Source organism: Copadichromis virginalis, linkage group LG17, assembly GCF_057382275.1.
Source record: "Copadichromis virginalis isolate Kocher_CV1m ecotype Utaka linkage group LG17, C_Virginalis_male_GT1.1, whole genome shotgun sequence".
Taxonomy (NCBI): Eukaryota; Metazoa; Chordata; class Actinopteri; order Cichliformes; family Cichlidae; genus Copadichromis; species Copadichromis virginalis.
Genome location: NC_140634.1, coordinates 37,590,932 through 37,605,766, shown reverse-complemented (window position 1 = coordinate 37,605,766; position 14,835 = coordinate 37,590,932). Strand labels below are relative to the sequence as shown.

General features: G+C 41.2%; 1 protein-coding gene across 1 annotated transcript; it reads left to right on the top strand.

Annotated features, from left to right (window-relative positions):
- The first annotated feature begins 3,682 nt into the window (after positions 1-3,682).
- Positions 3,683-14,382, top strand: LOC146689880 (FYVE, RhoGEF and PH domain-containing protein 4-like). Its single transcript, XM_085437682.1, has 16 exons — positions 3,683-3,922; positions 6,437-6,577; positions 6,705-7,269; positions 7,395-7,872; positions 8,082-8,227; positions 8,458-8,614; positions 8,695-8,833; positions 9,017-9,075; positions 10,205-10,348; positions 11,417-11,589; positions 11,705-11,735; positions 11,842-11,925; positions 12,066-12,191; positions 12,284-12,427; positions 12,526-12,666; positions 13,635-14,382. Exons 1-16 carry the CDS (start codon positions 3,802-3,804, stop codon positions 13,932-13,934), a joined length of 2,949 nt encoding a protein of 982 aa, XP_085293808.1. The 5' UTR covers positions 3,683-3,801; the 3' UTR covers positions 13,935-14,382.
- The last annotated feature ends 453 nt before the right edge of the window (positions 14,383-14,835 follow it).

Sequence of the window (14,835 nt, the reverse complement as noted above, 5' to 3'; positions counted from 1 at the left end):
CCTGCTGTCCATCTACACCAAGCGGTGCAAGTCCAAAGCTAGGAAGATTATGATGGACCTCTCCCATCCCAACAATGGACTCTTCTCACTGTTGAGGTCTGGGAAGCGCTTCCGCTCCCTTAAGGCCAAAACAGAGAGAATGAGGAGGAGCTTCTTCCCCCAGGCTATTCGGGGCCTGAACCAGGTGTAGGACTGGACTCTCCCAAACACGTCACTATAAGACTGGACTCTCACACACGTCACCACACGCACCACCACACATTTCCTATAATCCTATAATTCCTATAATTTATAATCCTTATCTTTATAATCTCTTCTGCTATTTGCACATTCTTTACTGTAAATTCCTAAGTTAATTTGTAAATTTTTGTAGTAAATTGTAAATATTGTAAAACTTTTCTTCTGTCATTTAATGGTCGGGCATTGTACAGCTACAAGCATTTCACCCCCATGTCATACTGTGTATGGTTGTGTGTGTGTGACAAATAAAATTTGAATTTGAATTTGAACTTTTCAGATCTAGAAACTAGAGTGTGTCTTTTATATATGCTCTATGTTCTTTAACAGCCATGTCTTCCACTCTGTCTACTGTTTACACATGTTATTACCAGGCAGAGAAATCTCAGCCCTCTTTCTGGGTGCTTGTTTCATTTTCTGCTGCTTCTGTCAAACTTCTGTTCTTTGTTGTCATTTATGGATTAGTACTAGCTCTCGACGCTTCAGCTGTTGTGATCAAAAAGGCAAATTTATTTTTGATCCAAAAAGCTCTCTCAGGAGATCCGTAACTTTGTCATCATATCAGAAATAAAAAGCACTGAGAAATCAAGCGAGGTCCAAGATGGAGACAACACTGGCCTGTGTCCCATACTTGTGACTAAACTTGCTCTGGCCCCACTAAGTTAAAGTGTTTTATACTGGCATATACTGAAAAGCATCAGCTTTCCTGACCTACAATGTCATGGGTCAAACGCACAACTGGCAAAAAAATGTCACCCTCAGGGACGCCTGCATCGTCATTGCTGTCTCTCATACTGTTTACAGCACGTTTGGTGCTAAAGCACATCAGAGGTAAAACCAGATCATCAGGGCACAACATAAACATTTAAAATAGTGTAATTATCTTGATAACTGTGAAAGTTTAAATAAGTGTCCAAATCTATGACACTAGCACTATAATTACAGTGTGTGTTAAAATGCATTGGTTCTCATAGTGGGGGGCGCAAGGGGAGCCCTATATGAATGATTAAAAAAAAAGAATGGTTGGACACTGCTAGCATAATGGACAGGTTTTTAATGGGGCTCCTACAACCGCAAAGCAGAAGATGAAGCATCGCCAAATATGCTTCCAAACCAACGTCCTTCCAAGCCAAAGACTAGAAAATATGATGAAGCATATCTTGCCTTTGGCTGCACAACGGTGGTGCCAAGGTAGGAATCCCGAATAGAACTGGGCTGTCCAAATTTATGTTTTTAAACCCATTAAAAAAAAAAATGCAATGTTGAATATTCTTACACAGTAAAAAAACAAACAAAACAACTACACGTAAAATAATTACACCATAAAGATGGTTTGCTTTTCCATTATTTAAAAGAGGTAGTACTTTATTTTATTGCTACCTGTGATTTGTTACAGTTTACTTTTATGTGTTTCATTGTTTACAAAAGGTTCGAGGTGTGAAATGAACCGCAATGGAGTTTGAAAACAAACCATGGTGTGTGTGGTTGGAGGATGTCTTTGTGCCGGAGAGGGGGGTTATTGTAAAAACAAAGGGGGGCCTAGCAAAAAACGTTTGGGAACCACTGCATTAGAATAAGTTGGGTAAACTGGTGCATTGGTTTTTTCCCCTATATTGCTGTTCAATATATTTATTTAAAAGATACTGGACAGTTTTTCATTTAATACATGGGGGGTGCAGGTGTCAATGCACAGAAACTGGTAAATCTACTGAATGACAATGGCTTTTCTATTCTAGGTTTATGAAATGTGCAGTGATATGACATTTAATAGTGTCTGTGAAGGTTCTCAGTCATCCAGGTCATCGCAACCTAAGGAGCTTGCAAAGAAAATCGTCTGGACTTCTTTAAATTGCTTGAAGATGTTTCACCTCTCATCCGAGAAGCTTCTTCAGATGGTGGAGAGTCCCAGATTTAAGCCCTATTGGAGTGTCCCCACAAGAGGGACATGGACCCCCTATTGATCCTCTACCTAATCACACGAGTCAAGGTGTGAATGCGGGTTTGGGCACAATCAGCCAAGGTTTCAGGGGAACCCACTGTGAAACCTGGCCGCACCTTATCATGTGATTTCCTGAGGTCAGATGGCCCAGGATGTGAGTGGGCATTGAGCGTCTGGGGAGGGATCTCAAAACTGGATTATAGATGGCAGACAGTTGGTGTCGTAAACCACCGCCTCTGTTCAAAGATGGTCGCTCACAGTGGAAAAGCACAACATCCCGATGCACTTCAGACCCAGCCAAACACTCAGCCAAAAACTGGTTCATCCCAAAGACAAAACTCCAAAACACAAACTTAACAGCGTTGTGTATGCTGTACAGTACAACGAGGAATGCTCAGACCTCTACATTGGAGAAACCAAACAGCCACTTCATAAATGCTTGCCACAACATAGAAGAGCTACCTCGATGGGACAAGACTCAGCTGCCCATCTGCATCTAAAGGACAAAGGACACTAAAGGACACTTTTCGGGGACGCCAATGTTCACATTTTGGACAGAGAAGTCAGATGGTTTGAAAGAGGAGTGAAAGAAGCCATCTATGTCTTCAAGCAACTTAAAGAAGTCGAGACGCTTTTCTTTCCAAGATCCTTAGACGACATTTAGTAGCCATTTTCTGTTAGCATTCTTTTGACATTATTAAACACAAAAATTACAGATACCATGTATGGCGCTCTAATGCTCTCGTGGGTGTATTGGTAATACTTACAAACAAATATGTTGTAATCAATAAGCACTGTCATCGTGGTATGATGCTGTTTCATCAGTCTTAAACCCACTGGCTTCCTCAAAACGCCTCGCCCATCTCACGGTCTTACTGGGCCAACATGCAGTAAAGCTGAAGGCGGCTTGTTGTTAGTGCACTTTCATTTGTAACTGCTATCGCTACAAATGACTGCTTAAAATAAATTTGCCACTTTATGAGCTCACCTTGTGTTACATCATTTGGAGAAGGGCTTACTGCCACTTTATCCCCCTGTCTTCGCCTCAGGACTCATTGTAAAAAACATTTTTTGTGTGTGTTTAAGGCAGCGTGTCAATAAACAGCTTCAAATACAAATGGCTTATGTTTACTTCCAGGCTCTGGGGAGGCCAGTCCAGGTCGATTAAAACATGATTGTACTTTTTTTGCAGTTTTTGCATTAATAATTCCATAAATTTTGACAACACCCCCAATAGCACTGGGTGAAATGCAGCCCTCATCTATCGATCCATCTATAGATATATATAGATGACCAACCATATATATAGATGGCCAATGACCAAAGCAATATTGCTTTGGTCATTGGCTGCTTGCTCAGTCATTTCAGTTCCGCGGTTCCATCCACAGTGGTGAAAGTGATTGCGCTCTCTGATTGGTCTGCGTCCTCCTCCAGTGGACTTCAATTAGAGGCGGGGATTTATCAGCAGCTGTACGTGACGTTAGTGACGCTGATTAAACAGGTGAAGCAGGATCTTGTATTTGCTGGTATTTCGCGTTTGCTCTCCGATTGATTAAGAGCTCGTGGACTTCAGTGAAGCGTCTGCTTCAGTGGGCAGAATTTGAAAGCAGGGCTGCTCTGTCACCATGTTTGACCTGAAGAAGAGGAATAGTTTGACTCTGAGGGACAGCCGTGGGACGGAGGAGTTCAGACGAGTGGCGGTCAGACGGAAAGTCCAAGGTCCTGTGGGTGACTGTCAAACCTCAGGTGAGATACTTTGCGCTTTGGAAGGCTTTATGATGTTATTGGCTTCTAGACTGCATCAACTTTGGGTGTTAATTAAAAATAAATAAACAGATGAGAGTTTAGCTTTTGTGTTGATGCTAGTAGTTTATCCTTTCAAGGGGCAAATGTAAACTGCAGTGAAAGCTGGTAGATATAAGCTAATATTCACAATAAAACTCATATTACACTCATACTCATAACCAGTACTTATTGTATTCTGTATTATACCGTTTCTATGTGTAGTTGCCAGTTTTACAAATTTATAAGCTAATACTAGTGAACTCTAAATTATCAGTCCAGCAGTAGAGACTGCATGCTATAAAGTTTATAATGTTTAGCCTCCGGAGGCCATTGTTTGTGGTGCTGTAATTGTGCATATAATATTTATACTTTAAAGGGCTTTCTAATATTTTGTCTGCAAGTCGAAACGCTTAAGAGCAAAGAAAATGCATTGAAAATAAAAAGGCACAGCTAACACTGGCAGTTCTGGCTCTGTATGAGGGTGACCAGGGCAGCAGGGTAAGGGCATTGACCCTCCTTGTTATGCACGGATTACATCAGTTAATACTATTTTGGTTGCTTTGTAAATCCAGTCCCTTTGGATTGTTCTCTCTGTGTGTATTTGAATTTTTTTTTTAGCCACATTTGGCACCGTAGCTTGTTGGATTACTGATGTGAAATCTCTTCCCCCTGATTCAGCCTGGACTTTGGCAGTTTGTTCTTTGAGACCACCATTTGTCAGTTCCACTCAAAAGCGTCCACACAAAGTCTTACTGTTCCCTCACTGAGGCAGAATTATGTGCTTAGAAGTATGTTGGTGTCAATGGTACTGTCGCATGCAAGAGTGGCATCCATATTCTGAATGCAAATTATTCTTTAGGTTACCACTCTATGCAAAAAGCTGTGTTTTAGAACACAGCTTTTTGCATAGAGTAGTTTTTATTGCATGTTCAGAAATGGGAAGAAAAGGCAAAGATTTCCTTAAGATAACTTAAAACATTGCCTTTACTGTATGATGCAATTATGCTCAGCGCCATGCCCTCTGCACGGCAGAATAACCCACTCTGGCTCTATCTAAAGGTAAGAAAACCTAACAGTAGCTTTCAGCTGGTAGAGGAAAAAATAACAAATTTCCCAAATTAGTTGTTGATTGTTATTAAGAATTGTATTGTTGAATGATCTACCTACGTGCCCTTTAAAAACCTCATAGACACAGTTTCACTTTATGATAGTTTATTTAAAAAAAAAAAAAAAGTCAGTGTGTTTCTTTGCAGTTCCTCTCAGATTCATGTTGTCTTGTAAACGCTGATGTAACTAATAAAACTGGCAAAGGTTAGACTCTGTGATGAAATACCCAGAAGTAAGAAGAGGAAGTATTACATAGAGAATGTCGGCTTTAGCCCCTCCATGTGACCAATCAATCCACCACACTTCAGCAAGGCGTTAGTTGGAAAGCTTTACACTCTCTAACAAGTAGCTAATATTACTGCGTAGGTTTGGCTATAATGTGCAGGTAAGGAAACGATAAGTTACACAATTACAAGTAGTTGTTGTTGGGTAAGGATGTCAGTCAATACAGTTAGAGGTCAGATTTCAATGAAGCCATAAATACTGTGTGTGGTTTCTTTTGTTTTGTTTTGTTTGTTTTAATGGGACTTTTTTGGGGGGGGGGTAGTTAAACTGGTCGTAACTATTACGACCAGTTTAACTAACAATGAAAAATGCTTGTGGAGGATTTGGAAAGTAAAAGAATCCTTACTGTGTGTGCATGCATGAAAAGGGAGCTTTATTCAGTCACTGCAGAGAATTCAGGTACTTGACTTTTTAATATTAACAAGATTATTAATAACAATATCATTGTGGGAAAATCACCACCTGATAGAAAGCATGAAATGGACTAGCACACTTTTTTTTAAAATTTATTATTATTTTTTTAAATAAAACCTTTAAGTACGTTAGTTAAGAATTGGAGGGGGCAGCTAACGTTTTCAGAAAATGAAAAAAATATTTTTACTTAGAAATAAAAACAACTTTTCTTGATTTATAAAACTTAAAAAAAAAGCTAAGAATATTTGAATGACACTTGCACTCTTCTTCATAAATCAATAAAAATTTTAGCAGCTGAAGAAGAAATGCTTTAAAATAACCAGGAAAAATGTCCAGTGAACATGCATAAAAACATTTAACGAGATTAAAAAAACAAAATCAGAGCTTTTAATAATGCAACTATAGTAGAAATTTTGGTAAAGGAAAATGACCTTGAATCATCCTCTTCAGTTTAGAGATGTCTTATGTTGTTCCCCGAAAGCAAAAAGGAGGATCTGTGAGGCAGATTCCTGGTCGTTGGCTGTAGCTGATACTAGTGAAAAGTTTAAATTGTGGCTCAATGATTTTACAATGTTTAAATGTTTAGTTTTCTGAATGTGTAACCAACTGACTACAATAACTACAACATGCAGAAAGCATGTGTGGTTTAATAACAGTGTTTGTTTTCAGATGTGAGCAGTGGTGTGAGTGGTTCATACAACGGTGGCCATGCTCATGGCAGAGTTTCTGGACCAGAACTGATCGCAAAAATTGCTACAGAAAAAGATGATGAGAAAAGCCCAACGAAGAGATCACCTTTTAAACCCCAAGGTAAGTTTAAAATCCTGCAAACTGCATACACAACTTGCAATGTTGTTGCCTCACATGGCAAATTTGTTACTGTAGCTGTTCATTGTTCTGCAAAGATGCTCAGCAACCACAATGTCTGTCTTTGCAGTGCCTCCTCAACCAGATCACCTCCAGAGCCCTCCGAGGGTAGGACAAGATCAAGCCTGCAGTCTCACTCCAGGAAAAGTGCCACCCCAGCAAAATAATGGAACAGAGGAGAACCAGAATAGATGCAATGGCGTTTCTATTTCCTGTGTAAGCCCACAGAATTGTTTAGACTCTCCAAGTAAAGAAGGGGGACGTTATTTTCTGAATGGGGTTTTGGATCCACACATCAACCCTGCCAGACATCCTCAGGGGATTCTGAATCTTACAAGCAGGCCACTATCAGGATCTCCAAGCCCAGGCAAAAGAGGCATTCAGAGCTGTAGCCCTCTGAGAGAAGAAGGCCACAGCCCCGGTAAGCTGTCCCCAAGAAACTATAGACCTCTCACGGGAAAACTACGTGCTTCGAGCCCTGTTCAAGGGAAGATGGGAAGCTACAGCCCTGCCAAGAGTTCTAAATCCTTGCTAGGACTGCACAGAATCTCAAGCGAGAAAATAGAAAGACGGGAGAAGAGAGCAGGAAAGTCTCTGAGTGTGCCTGACCTGATTGTGTATTTGGATGAGAGCAGGTAGTTGTTCAGTTTGTGATATGTTCTTGTAGTGCGTGTTGCATAGCAAGTGTAAAAGTCTTTTTTTTTTTCTTTTTTTTTAATTGATTACATTTATTTATTTATTTATATTTTTTCCCCTCTAGGATTCCCTCAGATAAAGCTGAGCGCTCTCCACTCAAACTGCTGCACTCACCCAATTTTAATATACCTGCCATCACCGTCAAAGCATCAGCTAAGCATAGACGCAGTCTTACCACAAATGAAGAGCATCTGTTACACAGCGGCATAGAGCATTTCCCAGGACAAATGAATGGCATTGTGCAGGAGAACAAACAGCCAGCAGCAAATGGGATGAGGCAAAATGACAAAATGGAAGAAGGCAAGATACCTACAGGGTATGGCTCCAAGTTTTGCTGCCAGTGGACAGTGGCAACCACAGAAGATGAGAAGATTCACAATGAGAGAGCTGAACAAAATGAGGAGGAGAAACAGAAGCAAGAAGAGAGGGAAGGAGATGAGGCGAACAATAAAGAGAGCACAGAGCAGAAGCTGTTTAACATCGCTACTGAACTCCTGCAAACAGAGAAGGCCTATGTGACCCGCCTCCACCTGCTAGACCAGGTGAGTGTTTATGCTGTTGGCACGTCTAAAAGACAAATATGTGCACAATGCTTAAACGGAGAGTTATTGAAATGAAACTTAAAAACTGTTTAATCCTGTAGAATAATCATGTTATCACTGCTGTTCATAAGTGACGTTTACTTGCTGTGTAGAAGATTAATATCTGTGAAACTAAATGTGATGTTGCATTTCGCTGCCTCCCACCTCAGGTTTTCTGTTCACGCCTAACAGAAGAAGCAGGTCGAGGCTCATTTCCTCCCGAGGTGATAAGAAATATCTTTGCGAACATTTCCTCAATCTACTCTTTCCACAGCCAGTTTCTGCTGCCTGACCTGGAGAACTGCATCACACACTGGTGAGTCTTTCAGAGAGTTGGTACACTTCATAAACTTGCAACCCAAATACAAACTGCCTTATTGTTATTATTGCTATTTATACAGTTAACCTGAGAAGCTCATAACCTTCATATTATCATAAAGCTAAATGCTTTTGCACTCTTGTCCAAATTATTGTTTCATTTTAAAGCCAATGTGAACCAACATGTAATGGCTCCCTACATTTGCCCTCTCATCTGCTTAAATGTAGGTGTAAGAGCCCAGGCCTGGGTAAGGTTCTTCTACAGCACGCACCCTTCCTGAGGATGTACGCTGACTACGTCAGAAACTTCGACCATGCAGTGGAGCTGGTGAGGACCTGGACCGAACGCTCCTCTGCTTTCAGAAACATCATCCAGGACATACAGGTAAGAAATATTCTGCACGGTATACATCATCGCAAATTCATATTCCTCTCTCATCACAAGGTTTTGTATGTCTGTTTTAGAGTCAGGGGATCTGTGGCAAACTCACCCTGCAGCACCACATGTTGGAGCCAATCCAGAGGGTTCCACGTTATGAGATGCTGCTGAAGGTTTACCTGAAGAAACTGCCTGAAGATGACCCGGATTATGAGATTACACAGAGCAAGTTGTCTGTGTATTTATACCATTGACCTGTTCATTTTGTTATTGATGGTCTTGTCACACCATTAGTAATGGATGCTTATGTTGAATTTTTGTGTTGCCTTATTAATTACTATACATTCATCATCACTGTCCCCCATTTTTCTGCCTACTGTGTGTAATGCCTCCTGTCTCCTCCAACAGAGTCCTTGCAGACCATTTCCATGGCAGCCACACACTCTAACAGTGCCATCCAAAAAGCCGTATGTAACATTACTGATACTGTTTAGCAATGTTGTAAGGTTTTCCAGAGGTGTGGACTTGAGTCACATGACTTGGACTCGAGTCATTAATTTTATGACTTTAGACTTGACTTGAAAAAATGTTCTAAGACTTGTGACTTGACTTGGACTTTTACACCAATGACCTGGGACTTGAATTGGACTTGAACCGGTTTACTTGAAAAGACTTGATATTTCACCCCAAATATAAAATTTTACACGCATATTATATAGAAAGTGTGCACCATTAGTTCACTTCATTTATTCAAACCACACTCCATACATATGTGTGCGTGAGCTGTAGCACAGCCAATCAAATTAACCAGATTTTTAAAAAAAAACTAAAAAAAAAAAAAACTTCAAAAATGCTGCAAGGAGTTATTTTTTCAGGTACATAAACTATGAAGTAGTGAACAAAAAACCGAAATGCAATATGCAAAACATGCAAGAAGAGAATCACAGACAGATGGAACAACTTCCAACTTTCTCCGACAGTTGAAGTTGCATAAAGAACGGTAGGTGGTGGTGCTTTTGCTACGATGAGATGGCTGACTTCATCTAACTAGCAAATGTTGTCCAGGCTCCCTTGGTGATACGTGTGGGTTTTTTTTTTTTGTTTTTTTAATGTGTATGATATTTTTGTCATGCGATTTTAAAGCCGGTCCTACAAGCGCATCCAAGAATAACATGCAGCTTATCTCAGAACTGTCGGTGAAAATTATTCTAGGAGCTAGGTTTAATTGAGCTGCATTTTATAGAGGTGCAATTTCACAATTTGTGTATATTTTCTAAGTTCACTATTTCGTCATGTGTTGAGAAAAACAAAGATTTAAAAATTACATGGTCTAATATTTACTTTTCTTTTTTATATTTTATTTATTTATTTTTTTAAAAAGACTCGAAAGGACTTGAAATTCAAAGTTTCAGACTTGTGACTTTACTCGGACTTTTACACCAGTGACTTGAGACTCGACTCTGACTTGCCTGACATTACTTGACTTGAGGATAAAGACTTGAGACTTGCAAAACAATGACTTGGTCCCACCTCTAAGGTTTCCTGATATTGTCTTGAACTGTTCCAGTATTTTATCTGTGAACATTTCCTTAACAGGAGGGTCTGAAGCGACTCTTGGAGATCTATGAGATGGTTGGAGAGGAGGAAGTCGTGAATCCAACCAACGAGTTTCTCAGGGAAGGTCGTCTGCTCAAGCTTGCTGCCAGGAACACATCAGCCATGGAGAGACACCTGTTCCTGGTTGGTGTATATAGAAACACATGCACACCCTATCTGTGACTGATTTTTCTCTTACCTCTGTCGTAAAGTTAGTAATATAAGTGGCTTAATCCCAAAAAGTTGATTCTGTTCATCTGGACGTTTTCGGTGGGAGAAACGTTTCGTCACTCATCCAAGTGACGTCTTCAGTCTCAGCTGACTGCAGGTTTCAATCTTATAAACAGTACAGTAATGACTGAAACCAGCCCAGTGAAGGAACAATGGGCTGGGAGGTCAGTTCCTCCTTCATGATTATGAAAATTCTCATGAACACTGATCAATGGCCATGAGTACCATTCAGAGTTGGGGAATGGCTGCACCCTTAGATCCCTCCCCAATTCAGAGATGGTCTTTCCATTTTCACTTGAATGGCCTTCTTGACTCTCACTTAAACCAGCATTCCTCCCTGTCCAGGATGTGTACATCCTCATCATTGAAAGAGCGTCCACTGGCCTGTAGGTGTGAATAGTCTGAAGAGTCCTGGCCTGGTGAGAAGGCCCTGAGTAAATGTGGTTATCCTAGTTGGACATTTGTCAAAGCTGAGCGAGCACCTAAAGAAAGCTCCAGCCGATCGAGGAGAAAAGGACAACTGCTCCATAAGCTAAAACTCTTAGTTATCCCTCCACCCCAAGGAATCGGTCCTCCAACACAAACAGAATAACATAGTGTACGCTGTTAAGTGCAGGAGGATTGCCAGGATTTCTACATCAGGGAAACCAAACAATCTCTGGCTAAGCAGACGGCACAGAAGAGCCACCTCGTCAGGCCAGGACTCTGCAGTCTATTCACACCTACAGTGGACACTCTTTCAATGATGAGGATGTTCACATCCTGGACACTCATCACTTGGATGAGTGTCGAAACATTTCTCCCATTGAAAATGTTACATCCAGATGAACAGAATGAACGTTTTGGGATTTCCTTACCTGGATGATTGAGCTTGCATGAAGACATAACTTGCTTAAATGGATATCTTTGTTTCACTCCAGCTGTCATCAGTCTAACACTAGTTCATTGCATAACTGATTGCTTGGTAACTTTTATCTACAGTTTAACAACTTCCTGCTGTGCTGCTCTCCAAAGTTCAGCCTGGTCGGTCAGCGTTTCACTGTGCGCTGCAGGATCGGGATGGATGGGATGCAGGTGCAGCAAACCACCAATGAGGATCATCCATACACCTTCCAAATATCTGGAAGGGAAAGGATCCTTGAGCTGCAGGCCAGGTGGATGTCATGATTGAAGCACATCAGTTCTTCTTGTTTATGTTTTTAACTATTTACTTTGTTTTGAACAGTTACACTTATTAATTGTAAATGCATTCAATTTTGGTTTTCCAAGCTCCAAGCAAGATCGGGATGAATGGATAAAGGTATAATCAGATTTTATTTATTAAATTCTATTTTCTAGACATTAAACGATACATTGATTAGGAAAAAATGAGTTTTCTCATCTTCTAAAGCAAGTTTTGTCCCCAGGTGATTCGTGAAGCCATTGATGTGTTTCAGAAGAAAAATGATACCTTCAGACTGGCTTCTAGGGAGCTTACTGTAGCAGAACCAGTAAGTTGTATCAATTCTAGGAATATGGAGTAAAGGAGGATTTTCTTTCCTCAATGTTTATTCATCCATTCTCCTCAGCTTATTTAATTCAAGGTTGCCGGGGGGCTGGAGACTGTTTTAAAACAAAATGTGTTCCACAGACAGAGGAGCTTGGCAAACGAGCCCCTCGCTGGATCAGAGACAATGAGGTGATCCTGTGTATGTCCTGCATGGAGCCTTTTAACGCCCTTACCAGAAGAAGACATCACTGCCGTGCCTGTGGTTTTGTGGGTGACATGATAAACTGCAGCTTTGTATCACACAAAACTGAACTTTATCTGAGAACAGCTCACACATGATGGTTTCTCTGTTTCTACAGGTGGTGTGTTGGAAGTGTTCAGACTACAAAGTGGCTTTAGAGTATGACGGTTACAAGCTGAACAAAGTGTGTAAAGCTTGTTACGCCATCCTGACTGGCCCGAGAGGGGAGGGCTTGGATGGAAAAAAGAGAAGAATGCTGGATGTGAGCCTTGTCGTTTCAACTATTTAAACTTTATGGGTTGTTTTAGATCAAAAAGGCCACCTAACAAATTTTGATCATTGGTTTTTGTTTTTCCACAGTCCAAAGCATCTCCAGGGCCTACTGACAGTGTAATGAGTGGTTTCCTGCAGTATGGGGACAACCCCCAGACCTGGCAGCGAGTGTGGTCCGTGCTCACCAGGGCTGAGCCTCCGGTTCTTTACCTGTACTCCGTTCCACAGGTAAAGTGCTCTGAAAAAGTCAGGAATAATAATAATGTTGAAGGGATTTTGCTTTTACGTATAAGGGTAAAACTGTGTTTCTTTGGGACACCAGGATATTATGTTACAACACAGCAAATACTTTATACAGTCAAATGAAGACAGACTTGAAATGCAGCTGGGACTGTAAAGATGGTATGGTACAAGCAGTGTTTGCCCCTCAGCTGTAAAAGACTGATGGGGTGTTGCGGTCACCCTGCCGGGCAGGTGGGCAACACGGACACAAAGTTTGCGAAAGTGATAACTCGAGAATGAAGTAATGTAGGACTTTTAAATTGATACCATAGGTGCATCTACTTGGGCATGGGTGAGGATCTCCAGGCCTTCAGGGCCAGTGTTCTGCAGGTTTTAGATTTTACCCTGGGTCAACACATCTGAATCAAATGATTAGTTCATCACCAGGCCTCTGGAGAACTTCAAGACATGTTGAGGAGGTAATTTGGCCATTTAAATCAGCTGTGTTGGATCAAGGACACATATAAAACCTGCAGGACACTGGCCCTCGAGGCCTGGAGTTCCCCCGCCCCTGCACTAGGGGGTTGAGGGGTATGACTGGCCACCACCAGTGTTTGGATAATTGGTCAAACACTCCTTACTGTACAACAGAACCCTTTGATGACAAACGTCCTTCGTGTCTGACTGGAGTCTTCTGTTATTATTAAACCAGTGAAGGCAAAGAGAGCCTACCTATGCCAAACATGCTTTTAAATACATCCCTCCACAAGTCATTTGGTCTCCTGGTGCACATGGTTTTCTTTCTGTTCTTAACGAATGTACTGCTGGTTGGTGTGCTGCCCCTCCCACAGGTGAAGGATGGTGTCATGTTATAAAAGGGTTCAGCCTCCAGTCTTTTATTGCAGCCCTGCTATGGGTCTTGTCATTTAAAACAAACCCTTTTTGAATCATTGTTTGTGTCCCTACATTTCCAGGATTTAAAGCCCCTCTTCACTATACCTCTACTGGGCTGCAGCGTAGAGGCTTTCCCCCAGGCGTTTCAGGGTCAGTCCTGCTTCTGTCTGACCCAGTCCAAAACCAGCCACACTTTCACCTGCGATTCTCGGGACATCAAACGCAGCTGGCTGAGTGCTCTGAAAGTTGCTGTGACAGGATGGCGTACAGCATGCTCACTGGCTGTTTGTGACAACAGCAGAGGAATCAGGTCTGGCATTAATGGGAGTCTCAGTGGTGAGAACTTTGTAGTCAGTGGCAACAAGGAACATCGCTCTTGAATGTTTGTAGTGTGTCACGTATGCAACAGCAGAACAAATGTCCATTGTTGTAAAATGAAAGTTCATGAATACAAAGGTTACAGTACTCTGAAAACTGTCTTTAAAAGTGTTGTGCACTTTATTTCAGAAATGGTTTACAGTAAAATAAATAAAGTGAAGGCGTTTTAACGTGAGTGAGACTATCCCTTCAACTACGACTGCATTTGCTTTAGCTCTGTACAAGTGCTAAGGTGCCAAGTGGAGAGAGAAAATGTGCTCAAGGTTATTTTCTTACAGCAGACAGTAGAACACACGATTGCAAAGAGTTCCAGTGACACACAGAGGCTCTGCGGGATCACGATCGCCTTATAAAACACATTCAGCTGATCCCATTTCTTCACATATTATTACAGTAAGTGGATATTTACACTCAACAGTTTACAGCTAAGCAACAAAAACACGAAAAGAACTGGAAAAGGAATGTTTACATCCTGTCATGTCTGCAGCACATAGAAACCAAAAGCACCAGGTTCATTTACTGTACAGTGTGTTTCAGTCACTGAGATGATGAATACAAATGTTCCTGTCTGACTGCATGTCCATGAAGCGGTCATGTGATGACAATAAAGAAACTTCCTCACACATTGGCTGTAGTGTTTGATGGCAGTTGTATCTGACTTGTGGAAACGTGCAGGCTAAACCTGAAAACATCCCACAAGAAGGAAAGCAGATTTGAAGCTCCATTAGGATAGTTTTTCACTTTTACATGAACAATTGTGACAGGAAAAGCTTTCCTTTTGATAAAATTGCCACCAGAGCTCTGATGTCCTTTATACATGTTGGTTGTGCAGTAGAACCTCACATTTAAGCCAGCTTTTATCTACGATCAACAGTTGTTTTAACCAAAAACTGATCAATCCAG